General features: G+C 37.6%; 1 protein-coding gene across 1 annotated transcript in view; it reads right to left on the reverse strand.

Annotated features, from left to right (window-relative positions):
- Window positions 1–11,110: 11,110 nt before the first annotated feature.
- Window positions 11,111–12,541, reverse strand: part of OLFML1 (olfactomedin like 1) — a 6,294-nt gene continuing 4,863 nt past the window's right edge. Inside the window, exon 3 of the mRNA XM_010167614.1 lies at window positions 11,111–11,889. Coding sequence (XP_010165916.1) covers window positions 11,111–11,889 — 779 coding nt within the window. The remainder of the gene's footprint in view (window positions 11,890–12,541) is intronic.

Genomic DNA, 12,541 nt, shown 5'->3' on the forward strand with positions numbered 1-12,541 from the left:
CAAGCCCCTCACAAACCCCTCGGCCTGAAATCAAGGCTGCGCCAAGGCCCCTGGCTGTGGAGCGTGGCCTGTTCCTGACAGGACAGGCAGTGAGGGGAAATCCTGCTTCAAGGGTTCTGGTGAGTCCCTGGCTGGCCCCTCAGGGCCTCCCCGGCCTCGCAGTACCTCAGTTCCTGCAGCCCCACAGCAGATGCTGAGGCCTGGCTGGCCGGGCTCCAGCCGTCTAGACCTTGGCGCCACAGAAACCTTTCCCATCACCTCATTGCAGAGGTGGAAACTAGGTATCATCAGCCCTTCAGTAAATGCCAGTGTGAAGGGAAGGGTTGGGACAACTTGCCCCACGCCCCCTTGTTTCTGAGTTTTATTCTTTGTGTCATTATTACTGAAAGTAGAACAAATGATTAAGACTGTTGTTTTAAATAGTGCTACCAGGCATGATTTTGGTGTATATTTCTACATACCAGGGGTTTTGTAGGTTAACAAAAACATTATTAACTGAGAAAAGCAATGCTCTCTTTCTCCAAAGATTTAAAAATAAGGTATTTTTATACTTAAAGCACTTCTTATCTATTTTAATTCTATTAGTAAAATAATCGCGTAGGCCATTTATATTGATATAAAGGTTTTTTGTCATATTTCTGCTGACTTCTGTTTTAAAAATATTTTCTAATGCTATGTTTATGATTGCAAAAATCTCTAGTACAGAAAATCTCCACGGAAGCAAACATAAAACAAAGATTCACACTGAAAAAGTGTAGGTTTTCCTTCTGTCTGTAGAGATTTCAGGATCACTTCTAGAAATACAAAAAGTGCTGCAGGTTTTGGTCACTGGGAGTTTACTGGTCACTTTGAGTGCCTTGCTGATCCAAAATCTGATAAGAGTTTCTGTTGTCTTGTTTTACCCAAACGGGTCATCCCACATGTGTGGTTACTGACATGGCTCTTTCACAACATGCATATGCTGAGTATTTCTGATTATGTCAGTTTTCTAGGGAGCTGACTAAACAACAGCAAGGATGTAGCAGAAAGTGAGATAGTTTTGATTACTTGTAAAATTGAAAATGTAATTAACACACACTTTTTGCTGTTTGTGGAGTGGTTGTATTTCAACCACCACTGTTTGCTGTCTTCCTTCTGCCATGATGCTGACTTGCATCTAAACAGTCTACGCATGTTTAACATGCATGATGTTTTAATGTAATTCTATTACTTATAGTAATTGTCCTCAATTTTAGCATTTCTTTTTGCCTAGGGTAAGCTTGTACTGTGTTTGGAATGCTAAAACATTTTGTTCCCTGTTACCAACTTGATGCACTCTTTGACCTTTGTGAATAGTTATGCGTGATTTCAGTTTTCTTTTAAGTTTATGCTTGAGACTAAGGCCGTGAATCAACAGATATTCCAGATAAAGAATTAGACCTCACTTACAGAACAAACATGTCTAAGTTGGGAGAGGTAGAGAATGGGAAGTGAGTAGAATGCCTTTGGAACATCTCTGAACATGCTACAGAATAATTAAAACTGGCAAGAATCCACAGACTGTGTATTAATTCGGCTTGCTTTTGAATTTTTCTTGTCTTTCCTCTCAGCTTTGAAGTAGTCGTCTTTAAGCAGATCACGTAGAAGAGTGGTCAAAATTATAATGGCTGGTAACATTTGCGTCTGTTGTAATACTGATAGCAAAAATTATTACTATAGCACTGCTTGTTGAAGTACGGTTAAGCCATTTAGAACAGTCTGGGCAAAGCTGGGAGTCTTTTTCAACACCAGCCTGGTTTCTCCTCCTTTTCCCCAACTAGCCTCACTGGGGGTCTAGGGCAGGTGTCCGGGTGACTTTCCACATAATGGAAGCAGCATCTGGAACCTCATTTACTCTTCTATGGCCATGTAGGCTTGTTACCTCCTTTCTTGTTTATTCCTGACCTGGAATAGTCAAGACTCTGCTGGTACATGCTGTACTCCAGCGTTCTGTTGGGAAAAGCAGTGTCAGCCAGCGTGTGGCAAGACGAGCATGGCCTTGCCCTAGCGCTGTGAAAGGAAGGGACCTGGAACAGAGAGGCTGTGCAATTACTGCCACTCCCTTGGGAAGCACAGGCAGAAGCAGAGGGAGGTTGAGCAGCACAGGCTACGTGTAGAATACAAACCACTGTCCCGCTACTGCTGCGGTATTCATGTGTAATCGTTTCACTGTTCTGTTTCTCTGTTGTTTGATATTCGGAGAGCTGATATTACTACAATATTATTGTACCATCGGAAAGCAGAGAGAATCCAAATTTTGGGCTACCTTTAGCTTGTTGATCCTGTCTATCCTCCTTAACGTCATTTTAACTGTAGTGGATTAATTCTGCATCTCTCTTTCTCAGTGTAGCGGGTTTCAGAAGCACTCCCTCAGCTGTCCTGGCCTCTTGGCTAATTACCATTCCAGAAGTCCTCCCTTCAATAAGAGTGGTTTGTTTCTTTTCTGCAGTAGTGCAGACACATTACTGTCACAAAGCTGGCATTGTGTTAAGTCTTTGCCTCTCTTATATAACAATGAAGCTTATTCAGGGAGAGCAGAACCATCCTTCTCGGAAAAGACCTATGAAAAAACAAGTTAGGAACCCCAAAAGTGAACGCTGCTGGACATTGCTTTACTGACCATCTTCATTTCTTCCATCTTGAATATCAGTGGAAAGTAATCTGTGAGATCCCAGATTTTGCTGTATATCTAGTTGTTTATCTCAACTAGATATAATGACCTGGGTATATTTCTATGTTGTTAAATATTATTAAGCAGAACTGTTAGAGTTTCCCTTCCTCAGTGCCAAAGTCACATTATGGGTCATGCTGACAGTGCTGAGAGGCCCTGTATTTGATTTCAGGCCAGGTTCCTGGTCCTGCAAGTATGCCTGAATGGTGCTTAGGCTTATGCGCGTTAGTGGTTCTTTCATAGTGCACTGCTTGATCTGTCACTGCATCGCACAGAAAAGTGGCAAAATGGTTCATAGTCACTGAAAGGTAAGGACCAAAAGAGATGCTTAGAGCAAGGCTCTAAATGACAATGCTCCCTAGATAGAAGCTTTTGGCTATAAGGCAAGAAAAATATTCATGTTTTGATACACCAATTTGCAGAATGTTCCAGATTGCTGTTTTAATTGCTGAAAAGTTTTTATGAAGCTTTAATTTTACTGTTTATAAAGGTGAGTAAATTAGCTGCAACTAATGTAGTCTAAATTCAGTCCCAACTATTCTGTTTTTTTTTTTTTTTCAATTTACTCAAGAATTCTCACAAGAAACAGCCAAGACCTCATGTCCTTTATCAAAAGCTTTACTCCAAGAAGTCTACAGCAAAGGTTAGTCACAGTGTGATTTCACTGTTTTCCCCAAATCACAGTACTCATATTCATAGGCGATGAAACACCAGCATTAAAACAATGAATAAACTTTGTGATGCAGGACTGTGAAAGCTGCAGTTACTGTGTAATCTCTTGTTTGTGAAAAAATGATCCATTTAAATACTCGGAGATCTCCTTAAATCAGCTGTAGACAGGAAATAATGGATTGGAGAATTCTTCCCCACTGACTCCATACTGCTAATTCATTATGTCTCATTAGAAAGTGTAGCCTGCCTTATTTTAACAGAGATTTGTGGCCAGTCATGATACCAATTTCCTCTGGTAAGGTGGAAAACTTTCTCTTGTCCTTTGAGACCTCTTTTCTAATGGGTAAGATGTGATTGTGTGGTTTTTTTCGTTGTCATTATTTGGTGGAATTAATGTGAAATATTCAAGATGAGAGTTTAAATAAAGACATTCTGTCTCTACATGAAATTACACTTGAAATTTTCTTGGACTCTTGCAGGACAGCTACAGCTACTTGATACTAAAAGAGAACTTCTAATTTTTTTCTGTCACACAGTTCAGAGCATAACTGAAGCATGCTGTGCATGTGATAGAGATATCAGATATCTCTTACTAGGACAGATGAAATACACTTTTTAAAAAATCCCTTAATATATAGATAGTTTGCTTGGAGAGTCCTATACTTGTTGAGCTGGTTTTTTCCCAGTCTTCTGTTTAAATTCCAGAAGTTTTTATGGGCACATGCAGTCGTTAAAAAAAGGCTTTCAGGAATGTACTGTTACTTTTGTTCAGCATTTTAAAAGACGTTTAAACAAGCCATTGATCTGGCCGCTTGCATGTAACTAATTGGAATTACATCTGAGACAGCTGTAACTATCTAAATTTAGCTAGTGGTGCTACAAGGACACAGCTCCATCTAACGTTCAGCTTTTTAATCGGGCATGAGTGATCTTGAGAGTTTTTGTTATGAATGTTCTTGGCTCCCAGGTAAATACTAGCTCCATATGTTGAGGCATTTTATAAATTTTTGTGTTGGCAAGCCTATCATAGTAAATGAAAAGCTAATGGAGGGCAGGTGCAGCTTTTCAGGCAGACACAGCTGTTTAAAACATCTGTGTCTGCATTTGCTCTAACCATCAGGCAAAGGCCTTATTGCCACTTGGAAAACAGAGCTTATACTGTACGTTACTGCGTGCTTATGTGTAAAGAATACTGTACCATATAAGCTGCTATTCCATCTCCTTTACTGAGGCAATTTTGAGTCATGGGACTCGTAGTCAGACTGAACTCATAACACTGGGGGATTTGGCATTTGTCTAAATCTGTTGCATTAAGAAACATGTACAAAAAATACATGCTAGAAAGTATTGTGAATTGCATAAGGCATTATTAAGCTGCTTCTTGACTCAAAATATATTCATTGTTCTGTTTTCCTTTTTGTGAGGGCTTCTAGACAGCTTTTAGGTTTGATTCAAGTAAGATGTATTTTTTGGTAAGATCTTTCTTATTTAAAAATATGCACAAAATCCTGTACCTTCAAACACAGGAGAGACCATAACAGCGGAGCAAATCCAGGTTCATCTTACCTGCAAGATTTGAGCAAGGAGACAAGGGTCTCTGTCCTCCCTTTTTCCCAGATAACGCTCTTGATTGCTTTTGTCTTTGATTGTTATGGTTGCTATCACACAGTTCTTTCTCATACACAGGGATGCAGTAAGTCATGCCTTCACCCTTGTGTTAGAGGCAGAGCTTAGACAGCTCTAGCTGATGCTGTTTGGTATTATGATTCAGTTAGTGTGATATAACAAAATACGTGCTTGTTTAGCTGCAGGAATGAGTTGTGCTGTGTGACTTGTTGCAGCTCTCAGGCAGTAGAGATTAGTTTAAGCCACTTTCATCTAACCTCTACATTAGCAAAAGCAGGCAAGGTCAGTTATTGTGACTCAGCTGATATGCAGGAACTCGGTCACATGCCCGAGTTCTTGAACTGTTTACTGATCAGCTTTTTTTTGCTGTTTTCTGACATTTGCTAAAATGTGACTTCATAGAGGATGAATGCTACCTTCTGTAGAGATTAAAGAAGAGTGAGCACCATATCATTCAAATATAACTGAGTCTCTGCTGATACACATCTTAAAATAATTTTAAGGGTCAGCCTGCAAGCAGTTACTAAGATCTACTGCAAAAAATATCCCACAACAAGCTACCTCCAAAACCAAGCCAACAAAAGAAAAAAGCAGCAGGTCCCTGTCTGTAATGATTGTCTTGGATCCAGTAGCTGATAACCTGTGTGTGTGTACCACAGTGTGCATAGCTTGGAAATTACAAGAATTGACCATGATTGACATATGCAACAGGAACTCCTAGATTTACAGATTCTCTAGGGGCATCTAGCCTGTTTCTACACTCTACAGTTTCCTGTCAAAGAGCCTTCTTGTCTCTTTCTGTAGTCTGACTTTCAGCGATTTCCCTGTTGCCTCTTCCCTTTGTTCCTCTCTCTGCCTTCAGAGATAAACTTGGTGGTTTTCTGAAACTTGATCTAGCACCTAAGACCTATTTTGCCTATCCGCCAGACTGCAGGTTTTCAGCAATTCTTCACTCTTGGTTGGTTTTTTTTAGGCTGATGTGTCTCCTGTATCTGTTCTGTCTGGCTTTGAGCTGTGAGCTTAATTTGTAGATGACTGCCCACATGCTGGTCAGTATACTTTTATTAGATTTTAGAAGTAACCAGAAAAATGTCTCCCGGTATGTTTTTATTTTTCAAATTAACTAGCATAGGGATCTAAAGTCATATTATAAAACCTGACTACAGGCATGTTAATTAATTTTCCAGTGTATTGCCTATAAATTTAAAGCTAATTATCAAGAGAGTAAGTCAATATAAGATGATGAATATTTGAATTCATGGGAGACTTTATGTAAATTTGAAAGTATTACTGTGAAATGATAAATAGTATTAAACCACTTTAGAATTCTCCTTTCTTGTGTATGGCCAAAATAAATCATCTTGCCCTCTTAGCTCAGATGTCTAGTGTACATCATGGTCTCTGCATAGATGCATGGATCTTACCACAAACTAAAATCTCAGGGTATATCTCCTTGGTTGGAGGTAAACAAATTCAAACCAAACCCTTCAACGTGCGTTGTCTATCTATACATTTCCAGTTAGGAATTCAGAGAGACATTCTTTATGAATCATGCATTTCCTGCCCCCTCATTGTACCGTTCTGGGAGAAGAACTTGGGGGTAAAAGCCTTCATGCACTTTATACCACACTGGGACTGGAACTGGGAACCAATTTAAGTACCAGAATGAGGCCTCTTGGAAGGGTTGTTTTTAGCTTGACCACAGTGCCATAGCTGCAGGAGTTTTGGTTGATTCTGAGAAAACCTGTGTTTCACTGCAAATGTCCTCGAAATCCTGTTGTGATTTTGCACTGATTGCATCTATATAAGCTTCTAAATAAGCTTCTCTCTGTTTAAAAACTAAAGCTATTTCTTCTCTGCTTTACTGTAATTTCCATTAGTCCAAATAAAACCAGAACTTACAAAGGCAAAAGTTATTTATGAGCACTGTGAATTGACACTTGGGCAGTTAGCAGGCCTTTTCAGGTAATTTGCAGTTTAATTTTATTACATACATTCAAACTTAGCTAAGATGTACACATTACTGTGTGTCATCATAGCATACTATTTTATGCACTGCAGCTTCTTAATGTGAACTGTCTTTGACTTACTATGTTAGTAAATGGTTAGGAGTTTCTGTCTCCCAAAAAGTCCTCTCTGAATGGGAGATAATTATGATCAGTCATCTTTATTGTGCGTCTGATGCTTGTTTTAGCAGAAGTACTCTGCTCTTTTTATTGAACTAGATTTCTTTATATATTTATAATCATAATGATCCTTAGTTTTTTCCTAAATATGAATTTATGTTAAACCAAAAGAAGTACCTCAGTATCGAAAACTTGCTGGTATGATAGTGACTGTGTTGCTGTCATAACTGTAGCTTAAGACAGTGGCTTTCTGCAGGCAGACCTGAATTGTGACTCACGGGTTCAGCCTGAGAAATGTTTCACTTTTTGGTATTGTGAACAATTTTTTCCTGCTGTTAAGATCTGTTGTGTGCTTTTTAACTGATATATTCAGAAAAAGAATTACTTCTGTTAGGCTTCTTTAAAAAACACAGCTGTATAGTTTGGTCTTAAAGCCTAGTTCACCATTCACAGAGAACCTAAAATGCTGACTTTATTCAGTACAATTGTACACAGCTATTTGTTTCCCTGAAGTAATGGAATGAATAAGGTTATGAATTTAGCTTTTCCTGTGTTTTGCTAGTGTATTGTCAGGTATGAAGATTCTATTTCCTTGACCATATTGCATTCCTTTTTAAAAAGTACTCATATCATGTTTACGAACATTTCTTCTTGTTTTTCTTGGATAGCCAGTCATGTGATGTTGTATATCCTCGCTATTCAGTCAAACAAATTCTTTCACCGCAGACACAAACAGGGGTGAAATTAAAACGTGATTTTTATGAATAGTAATACTTATAGTGTTGAAGTTAGTTTGTTGTTGTGAGTAATATCAGACAAATATCTTCACAGCAAATGTTAATATTTCACCAAGAAGTTTGCTTTAGCTGGAAGGGTATGCTATGCGGGACTTTCCGTGCCTTACAGTGCCACTAGAGGGAGCCACTAGTCATAGCTAGTAAAATCAACTGCAACTTAGTTGTGCCACCTGGATTTCAGTGCTGTGCTATGTCTTATAAACCTATGGAGTTTTATGTTGTAGGAGTAGCTGGATGTTGTGGGTGGGGAGAACTCAAATACTTTAATTTTTAAAAAATAGATATAGTCTGCTTTTCAAGAAAAAGTGCTTTGTTTCAGGTTAGGAAATAAGCTTCTGAGACATAGTTTTATGGTTCTTATTTCACTTGGAAAACTACAATGACATATATGAACTATTTTGCATTTGTACACTTGTGTGCTCTTGGTTTTTTTCCTGTTTCTGAATGTGCACTTGTAAATGTCAAAACAGAAACATACAAGTATATGACTGTTGCCAACATATTTTAAATTGTTAAGATAGAAAAAATGTGCATCCTTTATATATATTGGTTAGTAAAACAAAATTTATTCAGAGTATATATTGGTTAGTAAAACAAAATTTATTCAGAGTATATATTTTATAAGTTATGGTAAGTTGGGGAATGAATGATATTTATTTGAAATTTAATAAGAAATTATTTGTTGAAAAGACTGACTAGGAATGTAGTTGTATCAAATGTGCAATGAGCCTCTGGTATGAGTCACTAAAGAGAGAAATAGATGTTTATGCTGTTCTTATGCTCTTCCATATGTATTCTTTCTTGATACCTCTTTGAGGTTGGCTGTTGGCTTGGATAACTCCCTGGTTGATTAAATAAGCCTACTCATGCTTTTATGCTGGACAGGACAAAAATCAATGGGGTTGAGCAGCAATGGAAAAATGCAGCAAGGAAAACTGAACTTGTGCTTTAGGAAAAATTTTACAGCAGCTGGCTTGTGAATTGATGGAGTCTATTCCCTTGGGAAGTTATGGAGTCCCTGTCATTAAAGGCTTTAAAGAATAGTTGAGACAGGTAAATTCAACGATGCCTCCTTCTGTCCTTGTTCTCTTATGATTGTACATAAATAGTTTGCCAACAAATCAGTATCGGGATTAATATCTGGGAATTACAGCTGTTCAAATTGTTTGTTGGTTCATATACATTTTTGAAACTGAAAGACTTGAAAATTTGCCCTCCCTGTAACTGAACCTCAATTTGGATATTTGTGAAAACTTAATTATTCTATTTTATTTTGCATTCATTTGAAGTAATCTAATGAAGCTCATCTATACAAAACTTTCTACTTCTATCAAAACTAGGCAATACCCTTAAGTCATTGTGAAGCTTGGATTTCCAGGGCAGCAAGGTTCAGAGAGGACCTTGCCTGAACTTTTGACAGTTGCTTGTTGAATTCTCTATATAGAATAATAACGTAGGCTTTCTCTGTTGTGTAATGGTGTGGCGCATAGCATGTTCCAAGAATGCCTTTTCTAAAGAGCAGACTCAATCCACATTTACATCAAAAGCCTTTATTTGTTAAGTAAAGAAAATTACACATCCTTTTGCAGTAAAAGATCTCAAAGCATTCCAAAGGTGGCTAATACCATTTTGTATTTCTGTGCCTGTAATTTTACAGATGAGTAATAAAAGGCCAAATATTTGAATCTGTCTTTGACCCATGGTCATACAGGAAATCAGTGCCAGCCCACCTTACTTTCAGCCTGAGGATGTCTTTAACTGTGCTTCCTATGGCGTCTGTAACACAGAAGTAATGCTGTGGTCATTAAGGCTGCTTAGAATGATATAATTTATTTTGATAAAAGCAGAGCAGCACTGTTGCTACTCAGCAGTCCATATGCTCTTAGTTGTATTCTGTGACTCCTTTTCAAAATCATTCCCTGATGTTTGGCTGTTCTGTTAAAGCTATTTTTAAACAGAACAACAGCTCTTTCAGTGTAAAGAACAAAATGGGCTTTCTGTAGAATCAGCTGTGGATTGCTTTTCAAGCACCATTTTTGATGTTTTTATTGTGTTATTAAACAGAAATGCAGCTGTCACTAAAATCCAAAACCTACAGCCAGTACCTGTATTTCACAAGTAAAAGTCTAGGGGTTTTGGTATGTTTGTTTGGTTTTTTTTAATATTATTTTTGAAACAAAAATATGTTTGTATTTACCTGGAGTTTATCTGTTATTCACAAAACCAGGACTGACCAGTGGCGTGCCCTCACTTGCACTGTTGTGCTCATAGGGCCACCTTTTCTGTACAAGTATTTTGCTGGAGTCGGAGAATAGGGTGAGAAAGATTCCGCTATGAGCAATGGAAGTGATTTAAAGTATTCAGAAAATATCTTACAACTGGATGCTGAAAGAGGACTAATAAGAAAGGAAACAAAGTGAAATATATGTAAAACATTTTAAAATAATGTATGATACAGAAAAGACCATCTAGGAACATTTCTTCTGACACACAAGCAGTGATACACTGAAAAAAAATTAAAAGGTGGCATATTGAAGCTGATAAAAGTGAGTATTTAGCTGTAGCTAATGTATTGGCAGGATCAAAAGTTGACTGTACAGCTATATGCATAACAAATGTGTAAATTCCATGGAAATAGTCTGGAAGTTCAGTGGTTAGCCTTGATGTAATGTACAAGAACTATATATTAAAAATAAGCCATGTTTGTGAGGATTTGTGGTATAATAAACCTCTCTGGTTAAAACTTTATAGATAATTCCTCTAGAAGTATGTGATTTTTATAGTGCTTACAAGAAGGCTTCCTACAGTGAGCTTCAGGGTAGTGGGTGTTGTCAGATAATGTGTGTTGGACAGGAAGGACTTCTGAATTGATATCCATGGCATTGAAGCAGAATACGTAGTTTTGATGGGGAAAAGAACATGTCAGAGATGGATTCTTTTTTTTTTTTTTTTTTTAAGTTAACCCTAGTCTTAAGTCTAATTTGTGTGTATGTGCAAGGGGTTATACATGTGTGATATTTAGTCATCACGTAATTCATATTAATGGAGTCTTTACATGTTCTTAATTGGACACTAGTTTAAGATCACTGGGGTATGTAATCCTAAATTTATGTGGGAATAGTTTAATTTTAATACACTTAATGATCATGTTGACATGAGACTGCTAGCTTTTAAGTGTATTGGAAAAGTTGATAAAGATTCTAAACTTTTTGCTTTGTGTGAAGCTTGTAAATTATCTGTGATCCATCACCCCAGGCAAAGAGTTGCTTTTCTTTAGGATTGTAATGTATAGTGGAATGGCTACCCTGACGTTTTGGAAAATGCAATACTGGGATTTCATAAGTATTTACAGCATCTAAAACGTCATAAACACACTGTATGCGAGAGGTGCCTCCGCTAGGAAGGTTGTACACAACATAGAGTGTGTTGCATGCCATGAAAGCTGCTTCAGCATCCTTGCTAGTGCATGATGTGTCCCAAGTGTGCTCTACTGCCATGGTTATGTGGTTGATTTTAGTAATTACAATATTTCCTCCAATCTCTGGTTCTGCATGGATTGCCCAGAGCCCTTGCTCATCAATGGCAAGATCTATTTTTGTAGACGGAGAAAGCTGATAGGCAGGAATCCTTCCAGCCCCTGGCAGTAGCATTTGGTCAGTTACATTTCTTTTCTGAATATTGAATTTAATTATCTCATTTAAGGAGCCATATCTATGATAGAACAGGAAACCCTGATATATGATGTGACCGGTTCCTTCCCAGGGAAACGGCAAGGTGACTCTGCGAGCTTTTAGTACGTGACTGCTTTCCATGAATGTCATGATATTTGCAAATTCCAAAATAACATTATTTACAGAACCATTTAATACATAAATCTTTGTGTGCTTTTTGCCAGGATCTTTCATCCAAGAGCCATGCTTATCTCCAGTCTTCTTAACTATTTTTAGGGACTTAATACCTGCAAGCATGTGGTCACAACCTGCAAGGAAACACCCAAAGATAGAAAAAAAAATTAGAATATCTGTGAATTTTCTGTTTTCCTTTCTTTGATTTACTTACTTTCTTTTTAATCCAACTATAAGGCCAGGATCAATATATCAGTAAAGGTGTCAGCAGCATGGCTATGGTAAGTAATGTTGAAGCTAATTTCATGTGATATATTCAGCATCTCCTGCAAAGGAGACTGCATATCTTCAGCTACAAATAGTGTGTTGTTTTCTGCTCTATTAGACCAATGTTATCCAAAAGGGATTCTGTTTGTGTACCTGAGAGGAGACTAAAAGCACAGTTAGTGATTCGCTGATTATTCTTGTCAGTTCTTTTATAGAGCTGTAATTTTTACTTTGGAGAAGTGAGTTCTGTTTTAGATCAGTACAGTAAAATAATAAAATTTATTTCTTACTGAAGGCATACAAATTAAAATCCATTTTCCTGATATGCCATGTGTACAGTATTTTTGTTTCAGAAGTTCTCTTATCCACTGTTAGCCTCTTTTTTTGCATTTATACTATGAAGAGAAATAAAAATAGATCATCATAACAGAAAGCCAGAACACTGGGTTATCTTCCCACTGCCTTTCCCAACACCTGCAGCACAAAGGAACTAGAACAAATGCATGAATGGCAAAATCA

Source organism: Antrostomus carolinensis, unplaced genomic scaffold (assembly GCF_000700745.2).
Source record: "Antrostomus carolinensis isolate BGI_N321 unplaced genomic scaffold, ASM70074v2 scaffold13235, whole genome shotgun sequence".
Lineage (NCBI taxonomy): Eukaryota > Metazoa > Chordata > Aves > Caprimulgiformes > Caprimulgidae > Antrostomus > Antrostomus carolinensis.